The 18,200-nt window shown below is 38.5% G+C and overlaps 1 protein-coding gene across 3 annotated transcripts; it reads left to right on the top strand.

Annotated features, from left to right (window-relative positions):
* The first annotated feature begins 914 nt into the window (after positions 1–914).
* On the top strand, positions 915–17,216 carry LOC108256657 (upstream stimulatory factor 2). 3 transcript variants are annotated; one of them, XR_006980923.2, is made up of 11 exons: positions 915–1,072; positions 2,284–2,324; positions 2,888–2,988; positions 4,566–4,658; positions 5,485–5,644; positions 7,457–7,541; positions 11,160–11,218; positions 13,653–13,747; positions 15,168–15,296; positions 15,834–16,079; positions 16,623–17,216. XR_006980923.2 is itself a non-coding variant. In XM_047150208.2 (10 exons), exons 1-9 carry the CDS (start codon positions 1,035–1,037, stop codon positions 14,423–14,425), a joined length of 783 nt encoding a protein of 260 aa, XP_047006164.1. In that variant the 5' UTR covers positions 915–1,034; the 3' UTR covers positions 14,426–14,448; positions 15,168–15,296. The 3 variants fall into 3 exon arrangements, 2 of the variants coding, with proteins under 2 accessions (XP_047006164.1, XP_017309226.1); XM_047150208.2 differs by lacking the exons at positions 15,834–16,079; positions 16,623–17,216 and adding an exon at positions 14,315–14,448; XM_017453737.3 differs by lacking the exon at positions 15,834–16,079 and having other exon boundaries at positions 916–1,072.
* The last annotated feature ends 984 nt before the right edge of the window (positions 17,217–18,200 follow it).

Raw genomic sequence — 18,200 nt, 5'->3', positions numbered from 1 at the left:
CTTTACTTTTACGTCCACTCTTCTGGGAAGGCTTTCCACTAGATTTTGGATCGTGGATGTTGGGATTTGTGTTCATTCAGGCACAAAAGCATTAGTGAGCTCAGCTACTGATGTTGGGGCGGGGAGGAATGGGCAGTTCATCCCAAAGGTGTTCAGTGGCGTTGAGGTCAAGACTCCGTGCAGGAGTTCTACCACTCCAACCATGTCTTCGTGGAGCTGGAACAGGTTTGTGCCTCTTAGATCCAGGGTAGAGAAATTGCAATGCCACAGCATATTAAGACATTCTATACAGTTGTGTGCTTCCATTCTCATGGCAGCAGTTCGGGGAAGAACCACATACAGTATGGGTGTGATGCTCAGGTATCCACATACTTTTAGCCATATAGTGCATAACATTAACACTATGTTGAATTGGTTTAAAAAATATAATAAGACGGACAGAACGGATAACATTTTCCAATCTTTGTTTTTATTGTGTTTGTTTAAACAAGTTTCCTTACTGATCAAATTCTTATCAACCCACGCATTACATAGACAAACAGACAAACTCAACAAAAAATAGAAAAAGATTTTTAATAAGAATATTTAATACGCTACACGAACTCTCAGCTACACAGCACTTGCATATAAAATTCCGAATTCACACTAGTTTCGAAAAGGTTATACACTGCGCATGCGCACCATTTTGACGCACATGCGTGACGTAGGACGCAGGCTGAATCCTAATAGCGCTTCACTTCCTTCATTAGGGCACACACATAGGCATCGAAATAACGGCTTCTGCGCGCTATATAGTGCACTAAATGTGTAACAAGAAGCGAATTGGAGCACAGCCACAGTTTCTCTCTCTCTCTCTCTCTCTCTCTCTCTCTCTCTCTCTCTCTCTCTCTCTCTCTCTCTCTCTCTCTCTCCTTGTGTGTGTGTACGTGTGTGTGTGTGTGTATGTGTGTGTGTTTCTCCGGACTCTCACATGACCAAAGTGTTTGTTCCCGTGATCAACATTTCCATTAAACGCTTTGGGAAGTTGGAGGTAGATGGATGTGCTGCAGCAGACTTTGGACTCCTCGTTGAGGTAAATCTTTAGTGCACTACAGAGGCACCTGCTTCTTATAAAAGAAAGTTTAATTTAAAAGCCAATAATTAATGCAGAAATCTTATGTTGAGTTTGTAATTTATAGGCGAGACACTACAGGTGAATAGGGTCATTAAAAGTGTTGTTATTATTATTATTATTATTATTATTATTATTATTATTATTATTATTATTAAATATTATAACCAGCCTTTACCAGTTAATGTCTGATATTCATACAGGTATTTTTTTCATATATTATACGTTTTTTTGTAAGTATAAAAGTAATTATTTATGCAAATGTGACTTGCTCTAATTAAATCTACATAAATTTGCATACTTAATAAAAACCCATATCCAGTCTTCTGATGTTGTATGTAGAACTCACAGTTTCCTCTCCCACTGAAGACTTAATCTTAATGAGAGAGACTTTTACAGAAAATACTGTTGGAAAAGCATTTCTTTAATGTTTAACCAAGAAAATATATTGCACTGTTATAAAAACAAAACAAAGTTTTATGTCGTTTTCAGTATAAATATATCAAATAAATCCAAGGTTTTTGGGAAATTCCTCACATGGAGTGAACAAGTAAATTTTTTTTGCCATTTCATGAATGCAGGTGTAGAATTGATTTACAAATAATATAAGACACCAATGTTGTTAAATGTTTCCACTCTACTTTGTCTGGTTTGTAAGCTTTATAAGCTTTATAAAGAAAAATAACATGTTTATACAGTATATAATAATGACACATAAATTGATATGTATGACCTGAGGTGATCGGAAAGTGGGCGGAGCTTTTATCAAAGTGTCTTCTTTAAAATTTCAGATAATAATTTTCCTGTTGTGTAGATTTATTTATTTATTTATTTATTTATTTATTTATTTATTTATTATTATTTTAAATATGACCGTTTAAGCAGACATTTTATAGATAGAATTTATTTTAAAAATCAGAATAAATGTAAAAAAAAAAAAAAAAAAAGTGTCTGTAAGTAGTATGGAAATGAGTATTGATGTGTTTATGTGTGTCATTTATATTTGTGGAACATATTTTTAACTGGTTATATTTTGTGTTTGTCATAAATTTGATAAAACTACTGAAACTATTATAAAGTTATTTATTGTAGAAAACTTATGCTTACTGTTTAACAATATAAAATATTTTACTTGTATAATGATGCAGTTTTATTGTCTCAATGGTTTTCAGGCAAATGAAACAAGAAAAGGACACATCAGAGATAACTGAAGGTATGATGAGCTCATAATAATCCTTTTTTTTTTTTTTTTTTTTTTTTAGATGGCAATTGCTGTTTTTATGCACGTGTTAGGTTTTTCTAAGATAAATATACAGCAAGTGGTAAGGATGTGGTTAGAAATAAGACCACCTTATTATAGGAAGGAATCTAGAATAGTAGAAGAAATGTTATGAATAAATATAACAAGTAACTTAATAAGAAATCAAGCTGATTTAAAATGAAAATAGGAGGCAGAAGCTAAATGGATTAACGTCCAACTTTAGGTTGAACAAATAGTCTAGGAATATAATAGATACTGGTACATAATGCACGCAGAGTTTTATTTTCCAACTTCAAGAAATCAAGAGGCTGAAATCAATAATAAGATATAAATGACAGCTTCCAATATTACATAAATAATAATAAAAAACTTGGACTATATCATTTGTTGTATATCTAATATAATACTATTGGACATTAGGCCGACTTAGGCTTTATCCTCTGGCTGTCATGGAATTTAAACTCTCAATCTTTTCCAATCTTTCCCAAATTATTTATCATATCCTCCTGATACAGACGCTTTGAGAGGAGGTGAAGCAGCTGCATTTCCTCACACTTCAGCTTTCACTGACCGGAGCGTCCAGTATCAGTTTCTCCCCGACAGCAGCGGTACGCAGGTGGGCTTTTTTTTTTTCTTCTTTCTTTTCTTAAAGGTGCGCTTTGGGTCTCCAATTACCTCGAAGGCAATCACTCAGCAAAGACAGGGCACATGTCCAGCATTAAAATGCTCTAGAGGATAGCGTAGCTAAGAAAGGAAAGGCAGAAAGCTTGCACAGAGTAGAGTAATCACGAGACAGTTGTTTTAAATGATACAATTCATACATTAAAAGTTTGATTAATAAACGCCATGACGTTTCACGTATTTATTTTAGTTGTAAATATGATTCGATTGATATTTTTGTAAATTATCATTTAAAACAGGTAAACTTTAATAAATAATTGTGATTATTGATGTCATTTCGACAACTGGTATTTCTTAGAGGATTGATTTTTGCTTATGATGCACATTACTGCTCATTTATGTCATGATCCTATGTAAACAACCTCGTGCTACAAAGTCTCTCTCTCTCTCTCTCTAATACTTCATATATCTAACTATTCAAAAAAATAATAACACTCAAGAGACGCGTTAAGAACGAGTGCTGTAGCCTAAACAGATGCTGAAGAAAAGGATGCGGTCGCTGCTGCAATTATTGCAGGCGGTCATGTGACTGTATTTCCTCACTTGGACTGGAACTGTGCCCAGGTCACATGTCTGTCAGTAAGAAAGTCACATGATAGGACGGAGAGGGGGGAGGTTGGGGAAGGAAGGATGCTCGTGTAGGACTCTTACAAATCCTTATTCTTCAGAGTGAACAACTAGTGCTCTTATTGCGCCATAGATTAAATTAACTCGCACACCACTCTCAGCATAGTTAAAGCATGAGAAACACATTGCTAAGGTTAAACTTCTTTGGGAATTGTTGGCTTTCTTGTTGAACGGTGCATTCCCACCACGTTGTTCATGGGAAGATGGAAGTTGTCTGCTTTTCCAGATGGCCTTGGAATTAAAAAAAAAATATATATATATAATTTAATGATACCTGATACATGATGTGAATTAAAGTCAAATCATCAATATGTTTTTATTAAAGTAGCTTTGACCTTTTATGTTGATTGTGTAGCTCCCATTTAGTCTATTACATTTGCCAGTAAAATGTTTTTAAACTCTTGATTCATTTTCAACGGTAATTTTATATATATAAAAAAAAACAAAAAACATTTTGCTTACTCCAGGCATATTTTAACAGCTTGTCATGGCGACAAGATGAGGCCACATCCAAACCCATGACATCACTTGTACTTGGTTCCAGACCAACAGCATTTTCATGCTGGAAGCGAACTGAACAGAGTTTCAGCACTAATATCATCATTAAATGGTCGAGTGAGCTTCTCCTTGCACACTCACTCTCCCAGTTAAGATAAGCCCCCTTTTCCCCCTGAGAACCGGTTGGTTTGCAGTGGAAATGGGTGAAATTGTTCAAGTTTAGGCATTGTTCAAGAAGTGCTTGTTCTGTATCTGAAGAGTGTTATTAAAGTGCTTAGTGCATAAACAATCCGGTCTTTTGCTAAGCATACAGTTAAGTGTCTAACATTAAAGTTTGTTATTTGTCTTTATAAGTGAGGTAATAAATGTCTACTTCCTTTTTCTCAGGTAACCTATCAGGTTGTTCAGTTGACTAATCAGCCGTTGGTGGGTGGGACAGTTGGCGTGGTGTCTTCTGCTTCATTTACTGGAGCCCAACAGGTACAGAATAAACTGACACCAACCACTGCCTCTTTCACTAGGACAGACAGATCCATAGGGCACGCCTCTTTCACTAGGACAGACAGATCCATAGGGCACGCCTCTTTCACTAGGACAGACAGATCCATAGCGCACGCCTCTTGCACTAGGACTGACAGATTCAGAGGCCACACCTCTTTCACTACGACTGACAGATTCAGAGGCCACGCCTCTTTCACGAACAGATTCAGAGGTCATTCATCTTTCAATGATAGATCCTTACACCATGCCTCTTTGACAAGGATTGACAGATCCAAAGGCCACACTTCTTTCAATAACAGATCCAGAGGCCACGCCTGTTTTAATGGCAGATTCAGAGGCCATGCCTCTTTCCATAACAAATCCAAAGGTCATGCCCATTTTAATGACAGATCCAGAGGCCATGCCCATTGTAATGACAGATCCAGAGGTCACGCCTCTTTCAATGGGACTGACACCTCCAGAGGTCATGCCTCTTTCAAGGACAGATCTACATGCCATGTCTTTTCAAAGCTATATCCAGAGCCCACACCTTTTTCACTTCGACTGATAAACAGAAATTCAGAATCAGAGCTATTACTCGGTGCTTAATGATATTAAAAGCGAGTCCTCTGGGATAACGAGTAAAGACTTTATATATTATAACTGACCTGATGCCTGTATCTCTCACAGAAACATTGCTGATTCAGCAGATCTGGTTACACTGCATGTGGTTACAATAAACAATATCTCTGTGAAATTCGGCTGCTCTGTGCATGTCAGCTCAGTAGCTTTAATAGTAAAAGTGCCGTGTATGTGTGAACGGTAGGCTGTGATCCAGAGTCCCTTCAGTAATGGAGGCAATCCTGCAGTAGAGACGATCGGAGGCGAGGCACGCTTCTCCTACATCCCACCAGCTGCCGTGAGCGATGCGACAACCGCCGGAGTTTCAGCCCATCCGGCCGAGCCCACACGCTCTCACACAGCAGGTGAGATAGGCGGCGTGCCAAGAGAAATTACAGCAAATATTGTCAACAATATAGCAAATTTGCCAACTCTGAATATGGCCCTTAGTAATTTTTTTTGTTTGATTTCTTCTTACATTGCTGCAGTAATTCCTGTGTTTTATACCCGGATGTGAGGATGCGAACAGAGGAAGTTTTAAAGCTGCGCCCTCGAGAACTCACTTTGGGTTGAACAGACTGCATGTGGGTCCTTAAATTAGAAATAGTGGAATGATATATGAGCTCGCTCTTACACAGCTTGCAAAGTACTTTAATCTTGTTGGCGGTCCTGAACCTAAAAAAGCACCCAACAGCACTTTTTTGAGTACATTTTTTTGGCTTCACACTCAAAGCTCTGCATTTTCTCCCCCAGCTATGTTTCTCTGAAGAATCTTTTAGCTCTAATTTATGTATTTGTGGTCAAGAAAGAAAGAACATTTGTCAAACCTATCATACAAACATGTCATTTCTTTATACTACAGTGCTGTTGAGTTCTCGATTCTGATTGGTCAGGTGCTCAGTAGTTCCGGCTGAAAGGCATATCGCAGGTTTATATGAATTCGCTTGTTAATATGTTATCATTTCTGTAGTAATGGCTAATTCTCAGGTATGTTCCATTTAGTCTGATTGATCCCTTTCTCACAGTACACTGGCGTTTGACCTTTCTGACATTTTCAATGAGTATAAACAAATGAATGTTATTATCACTGCAAGCGTGTTATACGATTAGTCAGGACACTGTTGGGTTTCTGTGTGTAGAGTATCATGACTCTTTGTTTAGCTGCTGTGGAGCTGGATGATGGGAAACGGGAGGGGTGGGATCCCCTGCTGGGCAAACAATTCATGGAGAGGAGAGTGATATAGCCAATTCAGAGATGGAGATTGCTAGGGGGCCATGATAGAGAAGGGCCAATGGGGGAATTTTGTCAGGACACCGGGGTTATACAACTACTCTTTTATGATAAATGTCCTGGGGTTTTTAATGATCACAGAGAGTCAGGACCTTAGGCTATGGTCTCATCTGAAAGGCCGTGCTTGTTTTTTTGTTTTTTTTTTAAACAGTAGAGTGTCCCTGTCACTATACTGGGGCATTAGGCCCCACACAGCCCATAGGGTGAGCGCCCTCTGCTGGCCTCACTGATACCACTTCCAGCAATGAGAAGGTCTCCCATCCAGGTGCTGGGCAGGCTCAACCCTGCTTCACTTTAGTGGGAAAGCAGGTGAGAACTGGTTCTCCCTCGAACAGGGAGATATGGTTCTGGAAGGAGTCTCCAGTGTCAGTGCTTTGTAACAGCCAGAGGTAACTTTAATTTCTTTGAGAGATGAAAAAAGGGCACAACTGTTATAACTAAAGGACTAAAAATAACTGTCACAATGTAAGTAATAACAGGGACTAGCTTAACATTAAATTATAAATGGATAAAAAAAATTGTTGGCAAATTAGAGTGTTATATAACAAGAATAACAAGAATAAAACACTTGAAGTTATAGAAGAATAATGAGCATTGCGACGGTACCAGTAACTTAATCACACCACCCATTTGTTGAATATTTTCCTATAAGAGCACACCTGTAAGTGTTGTATTCCTTACTTGTTTTCTTTATTTAGGCCTAATGGCATGCAAACCTCTGCACTATATGAAAGTGTACATGTTGCTCTAGGTGCAAAAATGATATTTTGGTGCTTCAATTAAAATGTCACAGAGTTAATTCAGATATATATTGGTACCCTGATGAAGTAGAGGACTCGGTTCTGACTTAATAATCGCTCTCTTTCTCTTTCTATTTCTCTCTCAGGTCAGTTCTACGTGATGAGCACGCCGGAAGTTCTTCAGCCAGGCGCACCACGTACCATAGCTCCCCGCACTCATCCATATGCAGCGTGAGTATCTGCCACACGGGGGCGCTAATCATAGCAGTTTTTTAGCAGCTTCACTTTAACATTATTATACTCATCATTTTTTTTTGCTAGTGGATTATTATTTTTTTTATCTGGATGCTGCAGAGTTTTGACAAACATGTCCACGGGTCGGTGGGTCTCGGAAAAAGGTGTTTAATTCACCTGGTGTGTGAACTAAACTGTGCATGAATTTACCATCAAGAGGTTTTATTCCTTATTTACACATGACTTTGATCACCCGCAGCCTATTTACTTCTGTCCAAAATAATAGAGATAGCTAAATCATCATCTCTATGAATGAAACACTGTGTACACTTTATATTCAGCTGGACTTTGGAGCAGCAAGCTTTCAACCTTCAGATGCAGAAGACCCGTGGTGTTTTACCCATCACGAACAGTCTGGACTGAGCAGCAGGAGAAATGTGCTAACAATATTTTTCTCACCTTTGCTTTTTGTTGTGTCATGTTTTTTTACTGCACAAATACAACGGACTGAAAGAAACACACGAAGAAGGCGTTCGTGTTGTAGCTCTGCCTAGATCATGTGATCACAATCAGCCATAACGGATTTGGCGTCGTAGAGAAAGGGAGAGAGAAAATCGAATCCGGTTAACAGCCCGTCTGGAGTGACATTTGGTGGGTTTGTGGGTTTTCCTACCCGGGTAATCTTTCTATCCACATATTAAAGATAGATTTGATAATGAAATGTTAAATGTTAATGCTGGCGTTCCGCTGTTTTGTGTTCGGATGAGGTTTCGTTTATGGCGCTTCAATTGATTTTTCTACAATTCTTTATTGAAGGATAAATTCTTAAAGACCAGAGATGGACGCAAGTCAGAATCATTCATGCCGGCGTAAATTATTCATATTGTTTGTACTTGAGGGAGCCTATAGAGCAGGGTTTTGTTAAAGTTGCACTTCAGCCAAACATCCCGATATGGATGGATAAAGAAAAGCCAATAAGGGCCTGAGACCTGTTAGTGTCTAAAAGTATTTAACGTATTGCTTTCATATTAACAAACATCTGATTAATCTTTAAAAAATAAAATAAAATCATTTCATTTAACTAAGTACTGGAAAAGTATTCGACTTAGTTCAAGACACAGTTGGTGCTTCTGCTAAGCTCACAGTTGTGTGATGTGAGTTAATGTAAAAACAAAAAAGTTGTTTTTTACATTTTTGTCTAGAAAAATGTATTTATATATTATAATTCATTGGCGTAATATGTTGACATAATTGAATATGTACAAGCTGATTAAAAATGTATAAAACAAGAACTTAACAAAAACTTAGTTAGGCTCTATATCTGATCTAATAAAAGTCAAAGGGTGGGTATATTTTTGTTATTAAATACAGATTTCTATGACTTTCAGAAAGGGAAATACATTGTTTAACCATTTTTACTATTTATGGTCATGAAGGACCACACTATATACCTTGGGTATAAATTGCATTTCTTTTCTTGGGTGTGCAGACTTTTGCACAGCTGTAGTACTAAACTGTAACAAAAAGGAAATATGGAGTTTTATACTGTATATTTGAATAAACAGTCGTAATGGACGTCTGTTCTTCCATGTTTCTATACAAAACACAATAATGAATAAAGGACCAGCTATGTTATATTTATATATATATATATATATATATATATATATATATATATATATATATATATATATATATATATATATATATATATATATATATATATATGAGAGAGAGTGAGAGAGAGAGCGAGAGCGTGATAGCTAATTAAAAACTTCTAAACAGCCGTTGTCACTCCTTACGCTGGAAAGCTTGTCACACGTCGCAGCCTGAAGGCTTAAACCCTCATAACACCCAATAAATCAATTCAACATTTACAAAAACAAACAACTCTCTAACCTTCATCAGAAAACCGAGTGAGCATTATAGAAGGGTCTGACGCCGTTACCACCAGCTGTCTTTATTTCTTCAATCAGAAACATAAAATGAAAATTCCACTCAGTTGTTATTCTTGTTATTCAAGAAAACATTATTTTAGAGACAAATCACTTTGTATGTGCCGGGAGAAATCCTCATATCTGAACCCGAACCTCTTTTTTTTTTTGCACTCTGTTCTTTTATGTTTTACAATCCGCATGCGTTTTATTCAAATACTAACACATCTACGCTACTTGATATCTCTTAATGGCTAAATCCTGATATTGACTCGGTATGTGCAAGTAAGAATCAAATACGTGTGCGCAGTAGTGTATATTTATGTATGGAATAAAACACAACAGGGACTGCTGTTATATATCGGGATCCAACCTGACACATGGTGGAATTAGCGTATCATCTAATCCCGAAGTGTTTTATTCCTCTCATACCACAGGAATTTTCCATCGATTACAATTTTTTATTTATTAAAAGTATGACACATAAACATACATACATTGCACCGATCAGCCATAAGATTACAACCACCTGACTTATATTGAGTAGGTCCCCCTTGTGGTGCCAAAACAGCTCTGACCCACCGGGGCATGGACTCCACAAGACCTCTGAAGGTGTGCTGTGGTAGCAAAGTGCACTTATATACAAGGGATCTAGCTTTCCATTCTAGACGGAATCAAAATACGTTATAAGTTAATATGTTTAAGTTTTCAAAAATGAGACCTATAATAATCCATTGCTGTGACTTGTAAAAATTTGTGAGACGTAACTTTTTGAGTTGAAACAAATGCTGTCTTCAGGTTGAGTTTAGTCGTGTTTTTAAGGCAGCAGGTGAACTTTCCTTTCTAATCATTCGTTTTAACCACCTGAAATGTTTTACATAATACAAAATCAGGTTGAAGAAATGCAATAAATAAATAAATAAAGTACATTTGACCAAGATAGAGAACATGCACTGTGTGTGTGGTGAAAATGTGATTTTTAGGTGACCTTTACCATTATGTTCTTTCTCATTTGCCACAAGGAGCTTGGTAGTAACACCTTTGCATTTGTCTCAGGTCTGGATTTCCCATTCTGCCGCTGATAAAACTACACCAGACTTCACCGACATACGTTCACCCTGCCGCTTTCCCTTTCAAAACACAACGCATCTCTTATACTGATGGTGTTTTTGTCCAGGTCTCTGTAAAAGTGAAGTTCATTCCCTTTACTCCGGCACCTCGTCCTTGTTCTTGTCCTCACCTCGATTTAATTAAAGCGTACCTGAGAGAAGATTGCATGCCGAGAACACTTGTGTCATTAGAGCGGATCCAAGCCTCGGGCGCTGCAGTTTATTACGGGATGATTCTACTGACACGAAAGGGCAACGAGATATTTTTTCTCTGGTTTGGATGTGAAGCTGTTGTCAACGCTGCCATGCTGGTCTGCATATGGATCAGTCCCTCTGATGTCTCATAAACCCCTCATCTCCACCGGCACTTTAAAGTTGACACCCCTGTTGGCCCCAGAGTGAATGGTGGGCTTTTCTAAAGCCCTCGATAAGCACCAAGCTGTGCGCGCCAGCTCAGGGCTTTGCGTTCTGCTTTCTTTCCTTCAGTATAAACATGTGCTTCTTCTGTGTGCATTTGGATGAACAAAAGGTCATGACTGAGGTTTTGTCATCCTTTCTTGTCGTTTCTGCAGGAAGATGGAAGGACTGCGAACGCCGAGAGACGAACGCAGGAGGGCGCAACACAATGAAGGTGACTGTGTGTGTGTGTGTGTGTGTGGATTTACTGTTTTTTGAACGCTGCAGATATACTTGGTTATTGTATTTGGAGCATTCCACCAAATATGGGTCCAATCGAAAAGCATCAGGGGGTTAGGTTAAAATTGCTTTTGAAGTCTCATTCAGCAATAGCATGAGTCTACCACTAGAGAGCGGTATGAATTGACGAGAATATTTTTTTTGTGTGTGTGTGTGCTGCTCCTTTTAGCAAAACACTGCATTCCAGTACTGTTTACCGCATCCGTGTTGAATTTGTCACCAACTTAAAGGAAAAGTCAACCTAATCTACGCACCAGTGTATAGATGATTACTACCGACAAGAATTTGGACACCTTAATGTCTTAGGATGAGATAAACATATGAGAAAGTCTTACCAGAGCTATTCCAATGGAGTTTTATCCATCTTTCCAATACTAATGCAACACTAAAATAATGAACTCTGGTTTTGTGGTGTCCGTGCGCCATTTGGCTGAGAGTGAGGTGCTTCTGTGTTTGATTTGAGTTATGCCCAATCATTTTTAATGACACTATATATATTCTACAGAAACATGCATCATCATACACTAATGGTCATCAGCTTACGAACAAAGCATTTCAGCAAACTGAATCAAGCGGAAAACTCCGATTTTCTAAACATCAATCAGCGCAGCTTCTGTAGCTGATCCTGTGTTGGGGTTTATCCAATCACATGTATTTATATAAATTATTTAGCTGAAGCCAGCTCACCAGAGACTAGCTACAGGGCAAGAGACGTTAGTTCAGAAAAGGGGACATGTTCAAAAACACGACATGGTGATGACGTGGATTGTTTAAAAACCAAAGACAAATGGATAAAGAAGTCTGCGTTAAGCGTCCATGGCGCTAGGCAAAAGTGGTAACGCCACTGCGAAACAAAACAACCAATTCAAATGGTCTTAGTTATAGCCTTGAACTAATCACTAATGGTTAAGCATCAAAAGGTATCAGCTGTCATTCAACCATGTTAGTTGCTCATCCAGTTGAAAGCTACCGCCATACAACTTAACTGAATTTAACAACTGCCCTTAGACATCCGTCATAAGTGAATTTGGACTAAATAGGTTTTCTGTTTTCTTAGTACAGAGAAAAGTGTTGAAATTGTTATCCACGCTAATCGAATATGACATTATAGGTGCAGTAGATAGCACTCCCGTTGAACGGCCCTGGAGTAAAGTTCATTGAAGCTTGAGTGATTTTGATCTAGATTGACCCTCGTCACTTTCAGGGATTGTGTGAATATGTAGGCGTCACAAACCAGTGAACGTGAAGTTGAAGATCAATTAAATCAATACATCCACTAAAACCCCCCACTATGAGCATAATCCTTTCAAGGAATCTGTATTCACATGATTTCTTCTGGATTTCTGGCCGCCTATTTAATGTTATTTTTAAAGGGGAAAATGTATTCCAAGTACCGTTCAACTCATCCCACTCTCTAATAGTGCCTATCTACTCCTCAGGAGTGTGGGTCTTTCCAGGTCTCTTTGCTTTCTTCTCGACGGATTGCACCAATTTTAAAACCTTTTTGGGGGCCCATTTTGCACAATTGCTGCCATTTATCATGATGAAAATTCACACCATGAATGCGATGTTGCAAAAGAAAAACGCAACACTTTCTGTTAATACCCTGGGTGCTCTAGGAAATCTGTGGAGAATCCAGGTGGACCAGCATCACCTAGAATTAGTCCAGTTAATCTGTGTCTATTGTTTTTGTCCGTTTGTTGTTGTTTTCTGTTTCTGTTTTTTTCTTCTCCAAGACTGCCGAGAATATTACGGATATTGTCTGAAATTACTGGTTGGATAGTGGGAAATTGATTGTTTCAATATCAGAACTCTGACTTCTGAGTATACATTTTACTCCATCTGATTTGACTTCATTGCTAGTTAGCAAGCTGATATGACTTTGTACAAAAGCTCAAAGGGAACGAATCAAATAATTTGTCACAAAAAAACAAAACAAAAAAACACTTCAACTACATTGCCCCCAAGGTCAAACGTGTTCTGACTGAAAATTAAAAGAATAAAGAAGCTTCCCGTGCGTGCTACAAGTCACCTGAATGAACTACACTTTTAGAAAAAAGGGGTACCTTGTCACTGGGGCGGGGGTCTTCACTTTTCTACCTTTTTACTACGCATATGTCATCTGGAACTATGGATATTGTGTAGGTTTTACTGAAGAGTAAAGCTTTAATGTTACCCATTGTACACTTTCTAGGTAAAAGATACATACTAAAGGTACCACGCCAGTGACACGTAATGATACGGATGACGTTGTATGTGATACACACTTAACCATAAAGGAAAATCGAGGAAATGAGGGATTGTTAAAACTATCCCGAAACGCAGCGGCAGGTCATCCTTACAGCTGTTTTGAACTTTAAAATATGCAGTGGAGCGACGGAGGAGAGACAAGATCAACAACTGGATCGTGACGCTGTCTAAAATCATCCCAGACTGCAGCATGGACAGCACTAAAACCGGAGCGGTGAGAAGCATCTGTCATACTTGTCATTCTGACAGCTCGATCTCTGAACCAGTACAATAGCAATATGTACATGCTTTCTTTCACACGAATTTAGCTAACATATAAGGGAAATCTGTCTCACCCCAATGTCTTTTCAGTAAATATCTGTCTTGGAGATACAGTGACTCACCGTATCATCCGTAAACACGAACAGCGTGTAGCTGAACAATATAACGGTATGGGGGTGGCCATGCCATAAAATCGTAATCATCCTTTGCCTTAGCACGTTTGAAGAGGAACGTTGTTTGAAATTCACAATGCATAGCCTCCTGACATTTAAAGGTGGAGAAGTGTAAAAATGTCATTTTCTACGGAAATGGTGTATTTAAAAACTAATTCGTAGCTAAACAGTATCATGTGGAGCAAGCAGGTGAAGATATCGGTATGTATTTTAAGACAAAAAACAAAACAAAACAAAACACAATTTGGGTGAGATAGACCTCCATTGATTGTTAGTGTAATGATAATGAGTGTTTATTGATCATATATACGTATGCGTAGTGAAATTCTTTTCTTCGCATACCCCAGCATGACAGGAAGCTGGGGTCAGAGCGCAGGGTCAGCCATGATACGGCACCCCTGGAGGAGAGAGCGTTAAGGGCCTTGCCCAAGGGCCCAACAGTGGCAGCTTGGCAGTGAACCCCCGACCGACCTTCTGATCGGTAACCCAGACCTTTAACTGCCAAGCCACCACTGCCTCCATCATAGCTATCATAGATCCAGTTAAAAATAAATAAATAAATAAATAAAAAAGAGAGAAATGTTGTACGGTAAATGCGTCAGTGTTAATTAACTGTTTCAGGGTTAATCTTTGAGGTAAGAAAAACAAATTGTGTATTTGATTTTTCATCATACCAAGGCACTGTTAAATTCTCATATTTGATTGGCATTTTAAGTCTCAGATCTGATTAATTTTCTATAACAGCAGCTCTGATTGTAGTTCCTACAATCCTACAAGGCAAATCACCGGTGCATATACTGTATGAATGCCCTCTTTCCAATAAGTTATCGTTTCTATAGTAACAGCGAATTTACAGGTACTCTCCACATAATCTGTGTAATCATTTTTTTTTTTAAACATTGTTATTTTGAAAAAAATAAAACGTATAATCATCAATATTGTATGGATACATGCTTATTTAATGAAAACACTATTGGAAGGAGTCTCCAGTGTCAGAGCTCAGTATCAGTCAGAGGTAAAGCTGTAACTTTTAAGTTTTGCAATAAGGGAAAGTCTTCAGGACGGATGGTTCGTGCTTTCTGATTCCTTTGTAACGTAACAAGCTGCTTTTCTGTCTTATTAACTGTTTATAGCTGCAATAATATAAGTTAAATGATTACTAATAGCCTTTAGTTCATGTTTACTCACTCTCTGTCTCAGAGTAAAGGAGGCATCCTGTCCAAGGCCTGCGATTACATCCAGGAGCTGCGGCAGAGCAACCACACACTCCACGAGAGTCTCCACGAAGTGAAGAGAGTCCAGATGGACAACGACATCCTTCGACAGCAGGTAAGACCGCGTGCCATGAGCTCAGCCCTGCCAAAAAACCTGCCTCGCCAAGATCGTGACATTCTGAGGAAGAAATACTAAAAGGAAGCAAAATAATAGAGTACTACACAAGACATAATTAGCACTATCTAGAAATAGAGCAAAGAGTGTGTGAAGTGTTAGGTAGGATAATTAATCTCAGGAGGGTGGATCTCTTCTTGGTCTGTGATAATTATACTACTTCACTGAACATCATCTCATTGCATCACGTATTATAACAGTTGTTTTTAGTTCCAGTGTGACCAGAGTAATGAGGTCACGCCAGTCCAAAAAAAACATCCAGGGATTAAAATGCCATCTGGGAAGTTGGAGTACACAGCTTTCGCAACTCCTTTTTAAACGAATAGTTCAGCGAAAATTTTAAATTGACGTCATTTTTTTGGTTACCCCTTAAACGTGATTCTGCCAAGATGTTCGCTTTCTGGCATTTAATTCTTTATTTTTTGCACTAGAGCAAAATTCCATCCATCCATTTTCCATACCGCATATCCTACACAGGGAGACTAGAGCCCATCCCAAGGAACTCTGGGCACAAGGTTCGGGACATTCTGGATGAGGTGCCAACCCATCACAGGGCAGAATCTCACACACTACAGACAATTTTGGAAATGCCAATCAGCCTACAATGCAGGTCTTTGGACTTGGGGAGGAAACCAGAGTGCCCAGAGGAAACATGCAGGCTCTGCATACACAGGGCGGAGACGGGATTTGAACCCCCAACCCCGGAGATCCGAGGCCATAAAAGTCAGATTTGTACTTTTTAAATTCAGATTGTATCGGCACTTTTCTCATTCCGTAGGTATTCCTTTGAAATAATCATTTAGATGGAGTTTATTTAATTCACTTCTCTTTTTTTTGTTTGTTGAAAAAGTACATTGATTAAAAAGGAAATATGTAAAAAGTAAACACAAATTATTACTTATGTTAATGACTTTTCATGCCAGACAGATATATTCCTCAACACATATTCAGGTTAGTGTAATTATTGTTAGCCTAGCTGTAATATGCCCCCCCCCATGTTTCAATGCTAGTCAAGCTACTTTGGTGTTTATGGTCAGTTTGTCACTGAAAATAACAAAAATAACACTTGGTTAAATATCACACTTGTAGAAAAACTATCTGTTAGGCGAGAAACCATGAACCGATCACCAAATTGAAACTTTGTCAGCATGTCAGAGGGAGAGGAAGATACTGTACGCGGGCCGATTATGCTAGCATGAAGATGTGCTAACAGTGCTAATCAAGCTACGTATGACTTCTGAAGTAATTGAAACCTGCTGCTTTCAGGTGGAGGAGCTGAAGAACGAGAACGCTTTGCTCCGAGCTGAGCTACAGCAGCGCCAAGCCGCCACAGACGTCACAGACGTGCCATCGCATTGAGCCTGAGGACAAAGATTCTTTCTTTAAAAAAATGAAGCACAATTTTTTTTTATTGTGGCAATTTTGGGATTTTCGCATATTAACATGAACTGAATGATGAACAGGACGGCGTTCCAGAGCAGTGTTATTCCAAAGCGAAAAGTGCTCCATGCTAAATATAGAAGGCGTGAAAGACTGAGTGAGCTGTAGAACCCGGACACCTGCTTTAGTTTATTCTTGTCTATTTATTAAGCTTTACTGTCACAACTTAGTGAATTCCTATGCCATGTAGGCCTTTTTACTACGGTGTTGAAGTATTTATTATCATTATTATTATTATTATTATTTTTAATAACTATGTTCACTTTTCCATTTTGCTATTCATGCTATTCACAATATCAGCTTCTTGGCTAATATACTTGCATTCAGTCAGTAACAGTAATTCTGTATTATTTGAACCTCACGACTACCGAGCTACCGTTCGATTCAATTTACACCGCTTCATTAAAGGAAAACTCCAGAGCTTTTCAACCTCATTTCTATCCATAGCATGCATCATTGCATTATGCCCATGAACAAGCATTGCAACAGCGTTCCCTGTAGTGAGAAAAGAACAAAAACTTTGTTTACTCAAATTGTACTTGTAATAGAAGTCTAAGGGCAGTTGTGAAATGTTCTCAACGATTGGTATAAAATGCGTGACAATACAGGATGAGAGACACGTGGGAATGTTGTTTTATATAGGTTTTTTTTTTTTTAAATAATGTATAACTTTATAACATTTTTTTAAATAAAGTATAACTTTATAGCACAGGAATAATAAAGTTAAGAAGTATTTCCAGTTACTTAGCCACGCCTAACTGTGAGCTTATATACAGTACATGAAATGAGGAAGTGAACAGGAAATTGCGGTTAAAGGTCACGGTGGAACTGAGGAGAGTGTGACCTCTGCTGGTGGGGAGGGATAACATCCTGAGCTGGTGTTATGCTTTGACTGAAGAATACGGAAAAGTGTTTATCAGTGGAATTGAACAGCCGCCCTTAGAGTAGCATTAAAAGTCCAGAGAAAGTTTCGAGTCATTGGCTTTTCTGTTCTTTTCTCGGGACAGGGAAATACGTGGACATTTTGTTCTGTGCTCATCACACCCATGATACTAAAGCAGTAGATTGAGATCAGGTTGAATCCTTGAAGTACATCTCAGTGGACCAGTACAGACGAAGAACTGAATTCTTCTCTTTTTTTTTAATGAATTCTTCAGTGTTTAGAAGTAAATTTCATGTTACACATAAAGCAAAAACGCCAGCACGTACAGTAGCCATTTGAAAGGGCACGGTGCTGATGGATAATGAGCCATGTGTAATGAAACTCACTTTCACACCATGATGGGCTAAACGGGCCGATTTGTCGCTAAAAGCTGGTACATTTCATGTGTGAAAATGCAGTTTACAACTGAGGGATCTGTTACATTTCTCTACGCCGACGAGCCTTCAGGCAATCTGGTTGCG

This window comes from Ictalurus punctatus, chromosome 23, assembly GCF_001660625.3.
Source record: "Ictalurus punctatus breed USDA103 chromosome 23, Coco_2.0, whole genome shotgun sequence".
In the NCBI taxonomy this organism is placed as follows: Eukaryota; Metazoa; Chordata; class Actinopteri; order Siluriformes; family Ictaluridae; genus Ictalurus; species Ictalurus punctatus.
The sequence above is the reverse complement of the archived record's forward strand: the minus strand, read 5'-3'. Positions and strand labels throughout refer to the sequence as shown.

Coding starts and splice junctions, on each gene's coding strand:
- LOC108256657 (XM_017453737.3), top strand. CDS start 1,035: ATGGATGTGCTGCAGCAGACTTTGGACTCCTCGTTGAG. Junction 2,989..4,565: donor CCGACAGCAGCGGTACGCAG/GTGGGCTTTTTT, acceptor CCTTTTTCTCAG/GTAACCTATCAGGTTGTTCA. Junction 11,219..13,652: donor GAGGGCGCAACACAATGAAG/GTGACTGTGTGT, acceptor TAAAATATGCAG/TGGAGCGACGGAGGAGAGAC.